Source organism: Glossina fuscipes, unplaced genomic scaffold, assembly GCF_014805625.2.
Source record: "Glossina fuscipes isolate IAEA_lab_2018 unplaced genomic scaffold, Yale_Gfus_2 111, whole genome shotgun sequence".
In the NCBI taxonomy this organism is placed as follows: domain Eukaryota; kingdom Metazoa; phylum Arthropoda; class Insecta; order Diptera; family Glossinidae; genus Glossina; species Glossina fuscipes.
The window spans coordinates 3897330-3913936 of NW_023998454.1; the positions used below are offsets into that span (position 1 = coordinate 3897330).

At 36.0% G+C, this 16607-nt stretch overlaps 1 protein-coding gene and 1 long non-coding RNA gene across 2 annotated transcripts; one reads left to right on the forward strand and one right to left on the reverse strand.

The window, feature by feature from the left end:
- Positions 1-9820: 9820 nt before the first annotated feature.
- Positions 9821-11065, forward strand: LOC119638964. The gene is made up of 3 exons (XR_005247511.1): positions 9821-10048; positions 10581-10831; positions 10975-11065. It is a non-coding gene; the product is annotated as an uncharacterized LOC119638964 (long non-coding RNA).
- Positions 11066-11369: 304 nt separating this feature from the next.
- Positions 11370-15731, reverse strand: LOC119638963 (dipeptidyl peptidase 9). The gene is made up of 11 exons (XM_038036121.1): positions 14370-15731; positions 14096-14315; positions 13747-14023; positions 13409-13688; positions 13184-13346; positions 12833-13129; positions 12578-12772; positions 12204-12515; positions 11921-12143; positions 11663-11855; positions 11370-11591 (listed from the first exon to the last, which is right to left on the reverse strand). Exons 1-11 carry the CDS (start codon positions 15332-15334, stop codon positions 11390-11392), a joined length of 3327 nt encoding a protein of 1108 aa, XP_037892049.1. The 5' UTR covers positions 15335-15731; the 3' UTR covers positions 11370-11389.
- Positions 15732-16607: the final 876 nt, after the last annotated feature.

Genomic DNA, 16607 nt, shown 5'->3' on the forward strand with positions numbered 1-16607 from the left:
CGCCGCTATACTCTTCGAAATTCTTTATTTCGAAATCTTTATTGCGATTCGAGATCATGCATATGCTGAACATCGAAGAAAGTTTCTTCATCGACGTACTTTTTGATTCAGGGATATGTCTAAGTCTAAATCAAACATCTGGCAATGCGACCAATGTTTAGTAGATGGTCAAAATAAAAATCCCGGGCATAACGAAAAGTTTGGCAGTGGTGGTGGGTCCGCTGCATCAACCAGTGGTTTTAAGTTTGCTTGTCTAGCACGAAAATTGATCGATATCAATCATACAACCGCAACCGCCTCAAACGTCACTGCTTCTGCACTGCTCTAGGTTGAAATTGCTGCCTGCCCAAGAAAAGAAGTCTAAAAATTTATTTCATTAGTCTAAAATAATAATAATAATAATAATAATACTTACACGACCATCCCTCTCCTTCAAACCGCAAACCGATAAAAAGATGACTTAAAGAATCTGTTTGTGTACCCACGTAAAACTCATGATTTTCGGTATAATTTGGATTTTTTACATTTCACCACGCTATCAGGTTGGGGTTCCACCTGTTCTTCTCGGCATTAGCTTTCTCCAGCTGGGCTTCATAAGCTGCAATGCGACGTTTTTGTATATCTTTTTCGGCATTGGCTTCCTCCAGCTGGGCTTCATAAGCTCCAATGCGACGTTTTTGTATTTCTTTTTCGGCATTGGCTTCCTCCAGCTGGCCTTCATAAGCTGCAATGCGACGTTTTTGTATTTCTTTTTCGGCATTGGCTTCCTCCGGCTGTTTTATTAGACGCGCATGGTTCGATGTCGATGGGTCGCTTATATAAATATCATCGCTAAAAAGATCTGGACTTCTTAAATTTGCCATGCCCGTTGGTTCGTCTGTCTTTCCTGTTCTTTCCTGTTTGGTCATCGTCAGTCCTCACTAAGCTGTCTTCTTCTTCTTCTTCCTTCATCCCTATTTCTACTGGTCCTGTCATGTGATTTATTTGTTCCCCTCCTGTTTCCCCTGTTCCTGTCAACTGATTTATTACTAAATCGAATCCTGAAAAGGGCTCCTCGTCCTCGCTGTCAATTTGCATATTTTCGCAGTCACGGATATGTCCCGTAATAGTCCGTACCGTCCACGCCAGCCCCAATTTTCTGGCGTACTAGGTGTAGTCCGTCATCCTGGTCTGACAGCCCCGTCTTCTGCCATCCCTTTTCAAGCTGTATCTGATTGCGTAAATTTTTTTAACTACGTCATGAGTTGTAACTAAGTCCCCAATTTCCTGCGTCAGTCGGTCGGCTAATTTCTTACAGTTTGCCCTATACAAATTGTTCCCTCTACTGTTATCCCATAAATCCGGATATTCTTTGAAAAGCGGACTGAACAGACTGTCTGGAATTTTGACCATGGTAATATATTTCTTTTATTTGAATTACTTATATTATATAACAAACTAGGAAAACAGAGATAAATTGGGATAAATTCAAGAACCTGAAAATAAATGTGAAACAAAATAGACGAATTAAGAAAACGCAACAATAAGTACAAAATAAAAGCTTTAAATACTAAATTTTTTATTTTATTAATTTGCTGAAAAGGAGGAAGATTTTTTGAATTCTGCTATTTCTGAAGTTGAGATCGTTTGCGTCACGAGCTAAAAACAGCATGAAGATTAACTTTGAGGGAAAATTAATCCTCAAAAACAACAAATTCAATTACCGCGTTGTCCCAGTGGACTATTTTATCTCGGCCGTTAAACTGTGTTTCAATTGCGGCCGATTTCGCCACATTGTCAAATATAGCAAATTAAAATAATAATCCACCAGTCATCTCTAGGGGCACGATAAGTCTCATTATATTTTGAACATCATTTTATAATTATGTTTATGCTTATCTAGTATATACAAGACACTTCCTCAATTGTGTTTTGTTCATATTAAGCCTAAGGTCATTTATCAAATCTCAGCAAATCCTTCATTTTTCATTCTTCCAAACTTGTTCGTTATCTACAAACGCCGCTTTCCAATACAAAAAAGCTAATTTGTTCTATTGCAAATGCGTTGCCACTTCTAAGATCGTAAAAATTTAATACAAAAAACGCTATAACGCATTTGTAGCTTAACAACACTAATGAAAAGGAACAAAAACAAAAAGCGTTACTTAACGGCAATTTTCATTGCTATTGTTCATTTTCGCGATCTCCATTTGTGAGTTTTGGTCTGCTCGGAAAGATTGCACAAATATGTTATTTTCTAAGAAACAAGAGAAAAAAGTCATATTTATGTGAAATTATTTAAAATGACGTTATTGGAAAAAACTTATGGGACTACTAAAACAGAAACAGCAGCTCGCATTTTGTCAAGCAAAGAAAATGGAGCAGACGCGATATCTAGTCACGATGGTGATGATATGCAGAAATAAGACAAGCCCAAAAAAACAGAGATGTTCGAAGATAGTTCTAGATTGACTCTCTGTATGAACTTAACTAAAGATAAGATGTTAGCATGACGACGCCACCTCCGCCGCCGCCAACACCTGCGAGAAGGAAAAAGCCTCAATCACCTGCAGCGACTAATGATATCATTGCATTTGGAAATTAAATTAGAAACAGTGGCTCCTGGAAGCCCTCTTAACAGCTTACAACACGATTTGAAAGCAACCAAGAAAGGGGACAACGTATCGAACAGTCAGATTAGTATTAACTTCTTGCATCATAAGTACATCTCATCGTATCCATCGTAAATCGTTGATTTGTCTACAAAGTTTCTCTTGTGATTGCTGTCTGTATCTGGTTTTATTTTTTTGCTGCCTGTCAAATGTTTTTGGGCAAAAACGTTGAAAAAGTCGTGAAAATTAACTATTTCTTCAATGTTATCTTTGGGCTCCCAAATTGAAATTAATAATATTTAAATTTAAAAAAATCGAAATTTGAGGAAATTTTCGTAGTACCGGTACGTGCACTTAAAATACAAAAATTGGTTGAACAATAGATAATGGAAAAGCCCGCAGCTTTACCTCCCGCCTACTCATGTGACATACTTTCGCGAAATAGTGGCTAGTGGTTTGGAAACATGTAATGTTTTTCCGATATATTCAGAGCATGGCCGATTTTCCCGTTTTTGCACAAGCAGAAAACTAATTATTGGTTTGAATTTGATTACATTTTTTTTTTTAAATATACTTGGCTATGAGGTGAATAGAAAATGCGTATTACGGGATATTTGTAGCAGCCAAGCGGCATAAATTGGTTCCGTAAATTAATTTATAAATTCGCATCGTTTAAGCATAAGTTAATGTGAAACTTTTGATCACGGTATTACATATCATAACACCGTTAGTAGAGAAACACTTAGCTGCATCCATTGACTAACTTTCATTACGATCTATGGATTTCATTCACCATTTAAAGTTACTATTTTGATATACTCTACACCACTTGCGCTACAAGGGTATATTAAGATTGTACGGATGTAAGCAACTACTAAAACGATTTTATATAGACCCATCTTCTATTATACCGAGATAAGCTTGTCTATCTGCCTATTGTCGTTGTCTCGTGTTCAACCTACAGGTCGCGACATTTGCGTCATTTCGATAAAACTTTGTACACTAATACGTTTTGAAAATGGTTCAGTTTGGACAAACTTTTTCGATCACTCAACACCTTATTTTCAAAATTCGGATAACGTCGGATTTTTGGTTGTATCTAGCTTAATATACCGAGAAGCAGAACAAAGACATGAGCAACATCTAAGTTTAATATACCCGGTACCGCAAGTGGTGAAAGGTATAAAAAACACTTCCAGAGAGCAATTGGCACCCTCGAGTTTGACATTGAAGGGGAATGCGCTACAACATGTCAATAGATAACATAAGATGATTGTTTCTTCTGTGCGATAAGACTTAACCACACATCCCAAAAACGTTAAAAACACTGAAATAAATTGAACTGAACTGTGTGCTGCTTTGCTCCTTTCATATGTCTATATGTGGACTTATGAAATGAACGAAAAAAAGAAATTCTTTCATGCATAGCCTCAAATGATGATTTGTTCGTTTCACACGGAATTCATAGGCTTTCAGAAAAATAGGCTTTGGAAAAATGCAATTGCAATGGGAACATATGCATACCTCATTAGGATTGTGGTTTTACCTTATGATATTTTAAAACCGTAAACTTTCATCATAGACTATTTGAATTGTTAAAATTCGGCGAAGATCCGGGCGTTGAAGAGGATATGCTTCGCATTATTAATCGCATTTTGGAAAATGATTGTAGTATTATGGTTACGGATGACCAAAATGCGATAAGAGCCGTTGTTGACCATTCATGTGCATGTTTACGGGGAAACGAGCTCAAATCTTAATATAATTGAAAGTTCATTTGCCATCGTTTAAGACTATAAAACGAGTAACCAGAAAGTAGCATTACTTTTTAATGTGTTAGGTGTTGGGCAGTTTCGAATGATGGCCACGATCGAGAAAGTTTATTGTCGGACAAGAACAACGGTAGACAAGAAAATTGAACAAGCTAATTTGGTAAAGAATTTCTTATATTTTCCTGAATTGCAAAAAAATAAAACCGTATATTCAAACTTTTTAATATTTATTTCAAATTTCGATAGATTGAATCAATATGGTCACCACACGTTCAAAATAGTACATATTCCAAAAGCCGAATCGCGTTATCGATCGTATTATAATAATAGTTCACGTTTTTTGCCATTTTTTTGCGACATAAAACGTAATGCCTCTGAATGCGTAGAAAAAGCCGATTCATCAGCCTCGATTAGTGACTTTTTCAAGAATACAATGAAAACACAACCCAAATCTGATCTGATATATTTATAATTTTAATTATAAATTTGGTAGCTGCACCATGTCTATCTAATAGCCTGTTTGATAAATTAGAATCTAATTGCTCGTGTGCAAAAGCATCGTATAAGTGACTTTCTTGTAGGCGCATGTTGTTAATGGGAGTAAGTGTTTGTACAATTTTTATGTATATACCTAAAGTGTAACGTTCAGAATTTAATTATAATAAATGCACTTACCACAGTAAAACATTAAACTTTTAATTTTCAAATATGTGTATGAACGTTTGTATGCCACTTTTAAACGATTTTAAATGATTTTTAGTCACTTTTTAGTCAATTTCAATGGATTTAAAACAATTTTAAATGTTTTTAAACGATTTTTACTCACTTTTTAGTCAATTTTAATGTCATTAAACAGCCTTAAACACGCTTAAACAATTGTAAACAGTTTGTAAACAGTTATAAACAGTTGTAAACAGTTGTAAACACTTTAAGCACATAAGTGAATGATAAATGGTTGGTCAGCTGCCATTGTGGCAGCCTTATATTCCTGAGTGAGAAATTAATTTATGAATTTAGAACTTTTATATCTTTTTAAATTATGTACGCACAGTATAAGTACATAAAACTTATAAAATTAATAAATTGTATATATATTATACATAAGCGAATTAAATGTTATGAACTTATAAATTGGTTTTTTCCCCAGGCCTGGTAGTAAGTGCGGCGTCGTCGTGTTTACATATTTACTGCTCTACCTAAATTATTATGATATTCTTTTTAGATTTGTTTTTTAAATTAACATATTGTTACAGAAATCACAAATCCTGCTCATTTCAGCTAAGTAACAAACTCCCTAAAGAGGGAAAAACTAAATGCACATTCGCAGCGCGTCATGCAGCTGCCGGCCAAGGAAAACGACTACCAAATTAGGTATAGCAATATGATTGTAAAAATGTATATAAATAGAATATTTGTGGAAGGCAGAATTAGTCGGACAAGAACATTTGAGTCGAGAGTACTGCCAAAATAAATTGTTAATAGTCTTACTGTGCAAAAAATATAGTTGTAAATAAAAGAACTTTGAAATGTATTTCTCTTGATCAAAATATCCACGATCCAGTGATACGGACTGTATCTTACAAAAGCGTATTTCATAACAATATGTTTGCTTTATATTATCTTATAAGCCAGCGGCTTCTTTACATATTCAGCCAGAAGTGAAAAAGCTCGGTATTTTCAAAATTGTTATATTAACTGGTTAAAGAAATGGTGCTTTATTGTGTATTTTCTCTTTCAATTGCATTAATTAAAGTTTCTGCGAGGGATATTTGCATATTTTTTAGTTAATGTTGTGGGGTTTGTAATATTTCCTATTTGGAAAAATTATTTTTACATCTGTTGCGGAGAAATACCTCAACGGCTTTTCCAGTCGTCCTTACCTTCGATATTTATATTTCTCATCTGAATAAAAACCCTAATATCTTTAGAGGTTATAATTCAATTTTCTTTTATTAATTAAGTTATGACTCCAACTAAAACACGTAATTTGAAAAAAAAAGAAAGGGGTTTATTTGCCCACAAAGAACCTAGTCTAGCAGCTAAGAATGAATATTCAAATGCCTACATTTAACTTAAATTATCGATCGTTCGAACAGAACGGACTGTCCTCAAAGATCACAGACCTTGTTAGAAGATTGCCTTTGTAAAGCCCAAGGTGTTGTGAGGCCAGAGCTTCTGCGCCCTGCCGCAGTAAACGTGGACTTATCCCGGCTGCTTCCGGCGTCCGTTCCGCGCAAAAGATCTTGTTAGCGAGACTGCGGTCCTTAGAACTCTGTATTCCTTGGAAACGTCTAATTCACAGGTCTCGTCCTAATTGAATAAGTTGATTTTAGTAACAAATGCTAGAAAATGTGGCCCGGTTTTGGCATTAAAATTGGTAATAGCACTTTCTGCATTGCTCATGTGAAACCATCAGATACTTGGCCGAATGTTATAGCGAACAAACAAGGTGATAGAGTTTCTCAAGCGTGTTTTATGACGGAGTTAGTATACTAATTAGGAAAGGTGTCAATTTCAGACGTACTCCCTGCAATTCTGCTGTTGACATTATTATCATCAAAATCACGAATCTTAAACACAATCTTCTCCTAGCATCAAGCTACTTTCTACCCAGTGTTGAGGTGCAAACTTTTCGTGAAGAAATTCAGAGATTATGTCATTTTCTTGGCGATGGGCCTGGCGATCAGTTCTAGACCAACAAAGGCAAGAACCTTGTGAATGCCAACCATGAGAGTTTAAAGTTTTAAATAAAGGTAATCCTATTCCTTATTGTAATCGGAGTGGTCACTCTAATTCACCTATTATTTTAGTCAACTGGAATACGACTAATATCTCAATTAGCGAAAATCAACCTTCTCCCATTTTATTTCAGACTTCCGTCAATCCTGTACAAAAAATACAAAATTAGATTTCACACAAGTTGCTAACGGACCGTCTGTCCAAAGTTGACCTTCATTCTAATTTATCATCAATTCAAAGTATTTTTCAATCTAACGTCAAGTCTGCTGGAACCCCCTTTTTTGATATCGAGTCTTTTTCACCTAAAACTTTGTGGAACTACTGCCTGTAAACACTCTTTCGCGTATGTCAAGCTGCAGGCAAAAAAAAAATGAGCAAATACATCTATCCAGCAAAGTTCATTGAATATATCAAAGCGCTGAAGGAATGGAGGTACGCAATTAGAAAGGCCCGTAGGGCACATAAGATATGATTGAAGAGTTATGTAGCAATGGCAACATGCGTTTCTCCTGGAACTATACCAATGGTAATCGACATTTTATTCAGAAATTGAACTATTGTCCTGTATGGAACGAGCGTGATAATAAAAGATACTTAGATATGCTCAAGAGCTATATTCCAAGCGTCAATCAGACTACAATACCCCTAGTAGTCTCAACTTCTTTTAGTAGTCTAAATACAGAAAGAGGGCTACTGCTGCAGGTTGTGATGGAGTTAAGATTGATATGGTCAGAGAACTGTTTGCGGGCAGCTTAACTGTGCTGTTACACACAATTAATAATTGTTCGTCTATTCACTTTATTTCCTTAGACGTGCAATGCATCGGAGTTATTCCGGTCCCTAAAGCAGGAAAAGATTTAAATGATTTAAGCAACTTTAGATCCATTTCGCTATTATTTGTATTCATAAAGATTATTAATCTCATGGTTAAGGAGAGGCTAATGAATTTGATCTGCAAGACGACAAAACTCACACTTTTCAATATGCAGATGTTTTCTGTCGCCGTGAATAATCTCTCCATAAAAGCTAATCTTATTTCGATGCATGTACTGCTCTTAACTTATACTTTAATCCCAGCCAAACAACGAGTATTTATTTTGCCAAAGTTTCTCAATGCGATGTTAGGCACTTTATCAAAGGAATTAAAGTTAAGCAGACGAAATCCCTTCGATTTCCTGGTAGAATTTTAAATCAAAGCTTAACTCTTCGCGGGCATTATGAGCAAGCCTGCAAAGGTTTTCAATCTGCATGTTATATCATCAAAGTCAGGGCCAACAAACAGGCCTTCCAAAAAAGAGTGAATTTGCACTTTTTACATCTTGTAATTTTCCAAAATATATTAATATGCCATTGACGGCTCTGTTGGACATCTAGTTTCACGGTAGCGAAGCAACTGTCTAAAACTGTTCCTAATGTCAAAATCGCGGAAGAACTTTCCACGACTTTTATTGAATATCAAAAAATTTGTTGTTTTTTTGACAATAAGTCAGCTCTACTTCTAATAGATAAGAGATGTAGACAATCAATATGTGTTTCATATACACGGGATGTTGCCTGATCACTGCGGCTATTTTTATAAGCAAATGGTGACTTTCATGCAAAAAGGGCTTAAGTTGATGGTACAACTTCCTCCATCGAATATACTCCCAATGAAGCAATACGGCCAGTTCGTAACCAGATCTTTCAACAATTAAATCATGTATTTGAAGAGATTGCTCGCGTCAAATTCAATCACCTTTTCTGTAAAATAAATCTCACATTTAATTTTATACCCTTATCAGAGTCTTACGTTAATTGCTGGGAAATCTAAATTCTTTATATACTTTTGAGTGATTACACTTATGATAAAGTGTATTTAAAAGTGGCTCGTGCTATACCATATGATATTAGTGAAGTTTGTAAGGTTAACGAGTCTGTTGAACGTCTAATTTTGACAGGCTTGATGGTATTACGAGTTCTTTTGGCTTTTTGAAATTATATGGTGGCCTACCCGACCTATTTGCAGCAGAAAATGTACGTCATCCCTGGATACTCGCTTGCTTTATTAGAAAAGCGAATTTATCTGTTTAGATTACGATGAAATTGTTTTACGTTCAATCAGAATTTATCTCTATAACATTCTTTTTTCATCCAAAGTTTGAAACACTATTTTTACATCACTTTCAACAACTCAACAATCTACAATTACGCTAAACATATCGGCCTTGCCCGTGGCAAATTTCGTAAGACCAATACGCTTCTATACGATAAGAGTAGGTTAGTAATCTTAAATTATTATCTACGTCTTCAGCAATTGAACGATCAACGAAAAACGATTGTCAAAGAGGCTGGAGAGCAATGCAAAATACAAAACATTCCTTAAAAATGTTTCGTCAGAACAAACGTACTTAAACGGGGTAATAACCCATTTGAGTAAGTATGAACGATTTGAAATGGAAGAAAAGTTATTTGATTTTTCACTAAAAACCGTTAGCTGGTTTTTTCCTTTCCATGGTTTATAAAAAAAAGTTCATGTGTTGAAAATAGAGAGAGAACAGACTTGCCTTTAATAAATGGCAACGCTTTGAATGAACAAAAGAATAGGAAATAATCATAGTTGGAGAATTGCGGTCCGCTCTCTGTTAAACGTTAAACGAGAAATTACAACAGAAATTGAGTGCGCAAATCTGTTAAACTAGGAATTACAACAGAAACTCACGACGTCTTGCATGGTAATTATATATTCACTCTTCTACAATTCACAACCATTTAGTTGCGTGTCGGTTTTTTTTCAATATGTAAACAACCATTTAGTTGCGTGTCGGTTTATTTTCAATTTATAAACAACCATTAAATTATTTGTATGTGTTCACATTAGGAAATTACAGCTTGTGAAATAAAATTCAATGAAGACTTTCAATTCAAATGGTGCAAATATTTAGGTATTCGTTAAATAGTATTAAAAAGGTATACATATATGAAATTATTTATAAAAACCATTTATTTTTATTACAAAGGAGGAATGACATTATTCAGTCGGGTTTTGTGAAGCAATGATAACGGACAAACGCCCTAACGAGAAGTTAGAACTCGAATAAAATCGCAAAACGTAAAACATAAGCAGAAGAAATGCGCAATAAGAATTCAATATTTAAGAAAAGGAGCTCCGCCATCAAATCAAGCAACAAAAAAATTAAATTCGGCATTTTTAATTAATAGCCTCTTTTGTATAAATTTTAATAATTTTTTTTTGGCTTAGTGCTTCAACTTTTGCTTTATGATGTGTGTATTATTATGATGATTTATGATATGACAATATCATACTCCTTATCTCGACATATAAGCCACATATCTTATTGGCTTAGTCCATCCTAACTCAATATCAAAAAAATATCAAGAGAGTTTAGTAATTTTATAGGATTTTGACATGAGTCACATTTTTCATTGGCCTAGTCCATTAAAACTCAATATTTAAAGCAAAACATTTCAAAATTCTTAGATTAAAGGCGTTCTTTCTTTCTATCACGACTACATTCTATGGTTGCCAATGATTCGTAAACTATTGCAGCAGCTAGCAAGCCGTTTTGGAAATCATATACTGCCCACTGGGCATTTCTCCGAATTCAGAAAAAACGAAAATTGAACGGAAGGCACGAGTGGACTCATGAGAGATATGAGCAGATGTGTTTTTCATTATCATCATGCAATGGCGTAAAGTTTGATTTCAGAATTTCCTTTTCTGTTGAAAAGGTAACGCAGAAGGAAATTATCAAAGACAGTTCCTTCAATTTTAATATTTTTTTCTGATAAACATTAATAATTTTTATTTTTTCTGAATGTTTCCTTTTTTTACTTTCTTTTTTGATTTTACAAAAATATACTAAAATAATAAGTTGAAGAGTGAGCACAGCAGCGGAAGTGTGCATCGTGTACTGCCTCCTTCTCTCATTCGTTCTCTCATATCGGCCCATTATAGTCTGCATCAATTAGAAGTTCACCACACTGATTTAAGAGGTATATGTACATATCAAGATTTTTTTATGGCATTGCGCGCTACAACTATCAACATAATTTTAGAAGCATTTTTTTAAAGACAAGATTTAAATTATATATCTATGTATATGTATAAGTATGTAAAAAACAGCTAACACAAACACAACAAATGGCTTCAAAATATACAAAGAAACGTCAAATATTGAAATACAGAATTTTGCATTTAAAAGATATTTTTTCTCTTAATTTCATTGTCAAACGAACCAAACTAATAGATTCGATATGACGCGATTAATCTAAGCAGCAAGCATTCATTCATAAGTTTTGCAAAAATGATAACAATTTCGTTTCATAATTTTTATTCGATTCGAGATTTCGCAGTGAATGGCGTTCATCCGGAAATATATGCAGCGTATATGGTTTATTTGCTTTATTCAGAGCGTTTATTAGCTGGGATGTGTGATAAAAATGTACATTTTCATCGACTAACCCATGAATAAGCAACAAACGATTATCACTGGAAAGTATCAAAAAAATCTTTCTTAAAAGACTGAGCATTAGAAATTTATAGCATTTTGGTTAACTTACTCATCCGGAAACAAATGAATGTAGTTTAGTACAGACCCCGCTGTGTAACCATGTTTATTGTTTTGCGGCAAGTCCATGTACCGCTCCGTATAACCGGTATCATAGTATTCCCAATTAGTGACCGGAGCCCCTGCTATGGCAACCTTGAATATGTTGGGATATCGCACCAGACCCATGAGGCTCAAATAACCACCTGGAAGGCCATACATAAAACAATTTACAAGTTTCGTGGCTTAAAAACGCTGCAGGTTTTGATACCATAAGACCATCCATGAATGGCAACTCGATTCATGTCTATGTAACCCAATTGCACGGCTAAAATACGTAGAGCATCGACCTGGTCGCTTAGTTCAACTTGGCCCATTCGACAACGTATGTGTCCTTCGAATTTGGTGCCTCTATGCCGAGATCCACGCGAATCTATACATATTACACAATAACCTTGAGCAGCTAACATATGCATGCGTAATTGATGTTTGCCCTATCAAGAAAAATTAGCTGAATCAATGGGCTTCGCATATCCTCTTTTAATAAAAACTACCTTGAAGGTATTGTTTACTGTTTGCACTTCCGGCCCTCCATAAACGTTCAGCACTGTCGGATATTTTACTCCCAATTGAAAATTGTGCGGTTTAAAGACCATTGCGTATACAGTCTCTCCCATTGGCAGTTGCGGTGAATAGATCTGTGGACAATATTGTGGTTCTGGTTTGCCGCCTTCATGCAAATAGCCCATTAAGGTCAGCTTAATACCATTAACTCCTCCGTTCTGACAAGTTTGAGAAACCCGCAAAACCTTGCAAGAAGGTAAACGCTGTATATTGCAATAAACTTGCAACATTAATTGACACGACTGCAAGTAATTCAGAGACGTGCACTTTTCAAAAGCGTAAATTTGGCATCACATCTACTTACATCATCGAACTCAACAAGGTATGAATAACCTGGCTCCGTCAATTGCCGTATATGTTCAGGCCGTTGCAAATTGACTACGTATAAGTGCTTTTCCAGGGGTGTTTCTCGAAGGCCTAGAAAATACACGAGTTGTTGTTCTTTATTTACCCATACATTCCGCCCAAGAACTTCCCACTCTCCAGACGTAAGAGCCACCTAAAATGCAAACGCATTTATTGGAAAAGCACGTAGCTGGAGAATGTTATAAAAACTAACTTTATTAACTAGGCGAGGTCGTAATGTTGTATGATCCATAAAATCCATATGACCACCGCAATTATTATTGCTAGCGAGAAACGGCGAACGTTGACTGCTTTCTATAGTACTACTGCTGGTTGCTTCTCGACAGCCGTTTATTGGTTTTAAACCAAGACACGCTGTAACCAAATACAAATGCCGAAAACCCGTCTCCTCAGATGCCCACAAAAATGTGACTGAGCCATCGTTTATTTCCAAGAAATACAACAGATCATGTACATTAATCCAGGTGTCTGATAATTGCGTATATAAGACCTAAACACAAGTAACCGTTATGTTATAGTTGACGACTAAAATCTAATAACATACCTGAATCGGTGATAGAGTCTTGCAATAGGGACTTTTCCAACTGTGTTCCGTAGAACCTGAAGGGGATGAAGTTGAGCTGCTGTAAGTTTCGCAAAAATTGTCGACTGGTATCAATAGCAAATCTAAGCGCTGCTGCTTACGATCCATGGCTTGTATCCAAACACTGAAATTTTGTTAATTACTTAAAGGCTTATTTGTTGGCCAAATTATATATGCAACACTTACTATTTTGAGTCAGGTGTCCAACCTACCCGAACAATATATTCTAACCAGGGAAGTACCACAGTAAGAGAATATGGTAAATCTTTGACGCAGACATCAATAATTTGCAGGGATTCATTTAGCACAAATTGCACGATTTTCAGCTTCGATTTTGCGTTGGCTGTACCTGTGCGTGGAAAACGATACTCCTCCATTTCTCCTGGCAAAGCGTGGGCAGATGGAAATGTATATAGGCACACATCCGACTCATCCACCTCCTCATAAACAATGCGGTAGATGCCATCTATTAGGGAATAAATTATTAGCCCTCGTTTGCGTGAACTAATGCAAAAGAACAATACCATCAGAATGAGGTTGCCACCAGTAGCCTTGGTATCGACTAAATTCCTCTTGCATTACGTACGATGGCACGCCAGCGCTAAGGGGATCATCGGTAAATGAACGTCGCCCGTCGTGAGCAAATGTCAGGCGTTCTTCGTGACCGCTTAGTGTGTGCGTCACCCAAATGTCACAACCGCTTATATATGCTATTAAATCCGAATTTTGTGGGCATATCTGAGGATCTAAGGCGGCCCATTGAGGACATGTGCGTAATTGTATGGGGAAAAGTGGGCTAGCCTATCATTATGATCAAATCATTTTTTTAGAAGCAATCGCAACAATCATAAAGACTGATTACGGGCTACTTACATTATACCCAGTGTCCAGGCATTGATATAAATCATTAAAACATGGAAAAACAATTTTACCGCTTGGCTTGTGCAATTCATAGGAGGTAATACCCCAAGTTGAAAGTCTTTTGCGTTCCTGTAGTAGCTGAAACTCGCGCGACCAAACGTTTATACTCCCACTGCCGGATGCAACTGCTACATTAGATATCGGTTGTTGTAATACTATGTTCCATTGAAGTCTACAAATTAAAGAGTAAAAATCTTGTTATCAAATAATATTTAGAAACATTTACCTTTTCTGTTGGTTACTTTGGGAAATTCCTAGTTGATATTCCGTAGGCTGGTTAGATGATGAAGACTGCGACTGAGTTGATAAGTTTGCATCATTCGAATCTTGGTAAATTAACGTTTCATTTCTATCCTCAAGACCGATATCGGTGTACAATAAAGTTGTTTCCCAGGCATTTGGGGGTGTGCTTAAAAAGTAACAGCGCACCCGCCCATCAGAGAGATTGCGAAACTGTATATTTGTTGGAACCATGCTAGATAGACCAGACAATTGTTTACGTATTTCGTTCACGGTCTTTTTGATTTCAGACCAGGACTTTTTAGGCGTGGGTGCTGGCATTCGACCGTTCTCGTCGTCTTCGTCATCCTCATTATCATCACAATCGTCATCGTCATCGTCATCGACATCATCATGTGGCGGCGTGGTAGTTGTTGGTGAGCTTAAATGATTAGAAATTGTTGCCACTACGACGGCAGCAGCCTCAGCAGTGGTTGCTGTAGCCGCTGCAGCAGCTGCTGTTATTGGGGAAGTGAGTGAATTAAGAGCTAGGCCAATTGATGAGTAAAAAGCATTGGCAGTAGAACCGATGCTCGTTAGACTAGCTATAGAACTGGCTGCAACACTTGTATTCGCCACAATACCCGTAGTTGACAAAGAAGAGCCAACAATCTTCTCAGAAGTGTCAGTTGTTATGTCATTGGAAGAACAGCTGGAAGCTGTGCCAACATTTTGATTTCTTTCACCAGCAACACGAGACGTCAGACCATCTAATAGATTGGCTAACGATGAATTTGTTAATGCGGCGCGATCAACTTGACTTGTTGGAAATTGAGGCAATTGAGTATTCAAAAAGTTAACGGGTTGCTGTTCACTGTTATTGGAATTTGGCCCAACACCAGCTACACTTGCACCATTTGATGTACTGGTTGTTTGCATACGATTACGTTGCTGAGCTATAAGATTATCCATTTCTTCTCTTTTTGTTAAGCCTGCCAACTGACACCTTAATTAAGAGACCACCATTTATTCAATTTTTCTTTTTAAACGAACACAAGAAATTTGTTGACCTATTTGTCAGTTGTCAGTAAAACAAACATACACAGTACTATACTCGAAACCAAAACCACAATTAACACTGTCTTCTAAACAATTCACATTCGCGATATATCGACCACGAAAACTTTCATTCACACAATCGCCAAATTTTTCATTGATAGCAAAGCTTCTAATAATAACCTTGGGAGTCGGCGGTCGAGGTTATATTTATATATCCGAAGAAATTACTAATTTTCATAAAACTTAAAACAATTTCGTCTTCTAACATAAAATTGTTCTATTTATACGTACGAGAGTGTTTGTAACTTTGTCTTGTTTTGTTTTCCATTTCGTTCATTTACTCTTTTCTTTCTTATTTTTTTCCTTCTTTGGATTAGCAAATGACAAATGACACTCGAAAACAAGCGAGAAGAATTTTCGCATAGTTGTATTTTTGACATTCTCAGGCAATTTTTTAACCTTCTGTTGGGCATGAAAATTTATTTCAATAAAATCTCAGCTCATTGAAGACAGCAATTTTGTTAGAATACATTAATATTCTGTCAAGAATTGTTTGTGCCCTTTGGGTGCCCCAAAAAAAAAAATTTCTTCGGGAATAGTCAAACTAACTAAACGTCCTATTAACAACAATGTATCTGGATAAGTTTTTAATAGTGCCAACATTTCAAACGAACGGGTACCAGAAGAAGCAGCCAAATATTTCATTAGGATATTTTTTTCAAATATCAAAGCAATCCTATATAATAAGCGAAATAAAATTTGCTAAGATCGTGAGGTAACACAGGGTAACCAACAACTCTATTTTTTCCATTAAGTCGTAGGCTGAGCTTTCCAAATGAACGATGTTTTGGAAACACGTTTCATACAGCTTCGGCAGAAATATATATTTTTTCATGTTTAAAAAATGCAAGATACCACTAATGTCCTTCTTTTAAAATGTGTATTGGACTTTCTGTTCTATTTCTTCCAAAGTTAGACATTACCCTTGAGTTGTTTTCGACAAATTTTGGACTGAAAGACTTCATGACACTTTAAAACTTTTTGTTTTACAATACATTATAGTATAAGCAACGAACACACGCCCACAGTGACAATGCTTAAGAGTAAATTTAAGGTTTGCTAAGGAAACTGGATGTCTTCAAACGCTGATATCGTCGCGTACCACAACGAATATATACAGGGAAAT

Coding starts and splice junctions, on each gene's coding strand:
- LOC119638963 (XM_038036121.1), bottom strand. CDS start 15,334: ATGGATAATCTTATAGCTCAGCAACGTAATCGTATGCAAACAACCAGT. Junction 12,773..12,832: donor GACCTCGCCTAGTTAATAAA/GTTAGTTTTTAT, acceptor TTTGCATTTTAG/GTGGCTCTTACGTCTGGAGA. Junction 11,856..11,920: donor CATTCATGGATGGTCTTATG/GTATCAAAACCT, acceptor ATGGCCTTCCAG/GTGGTTATTTGAGCCTCATG.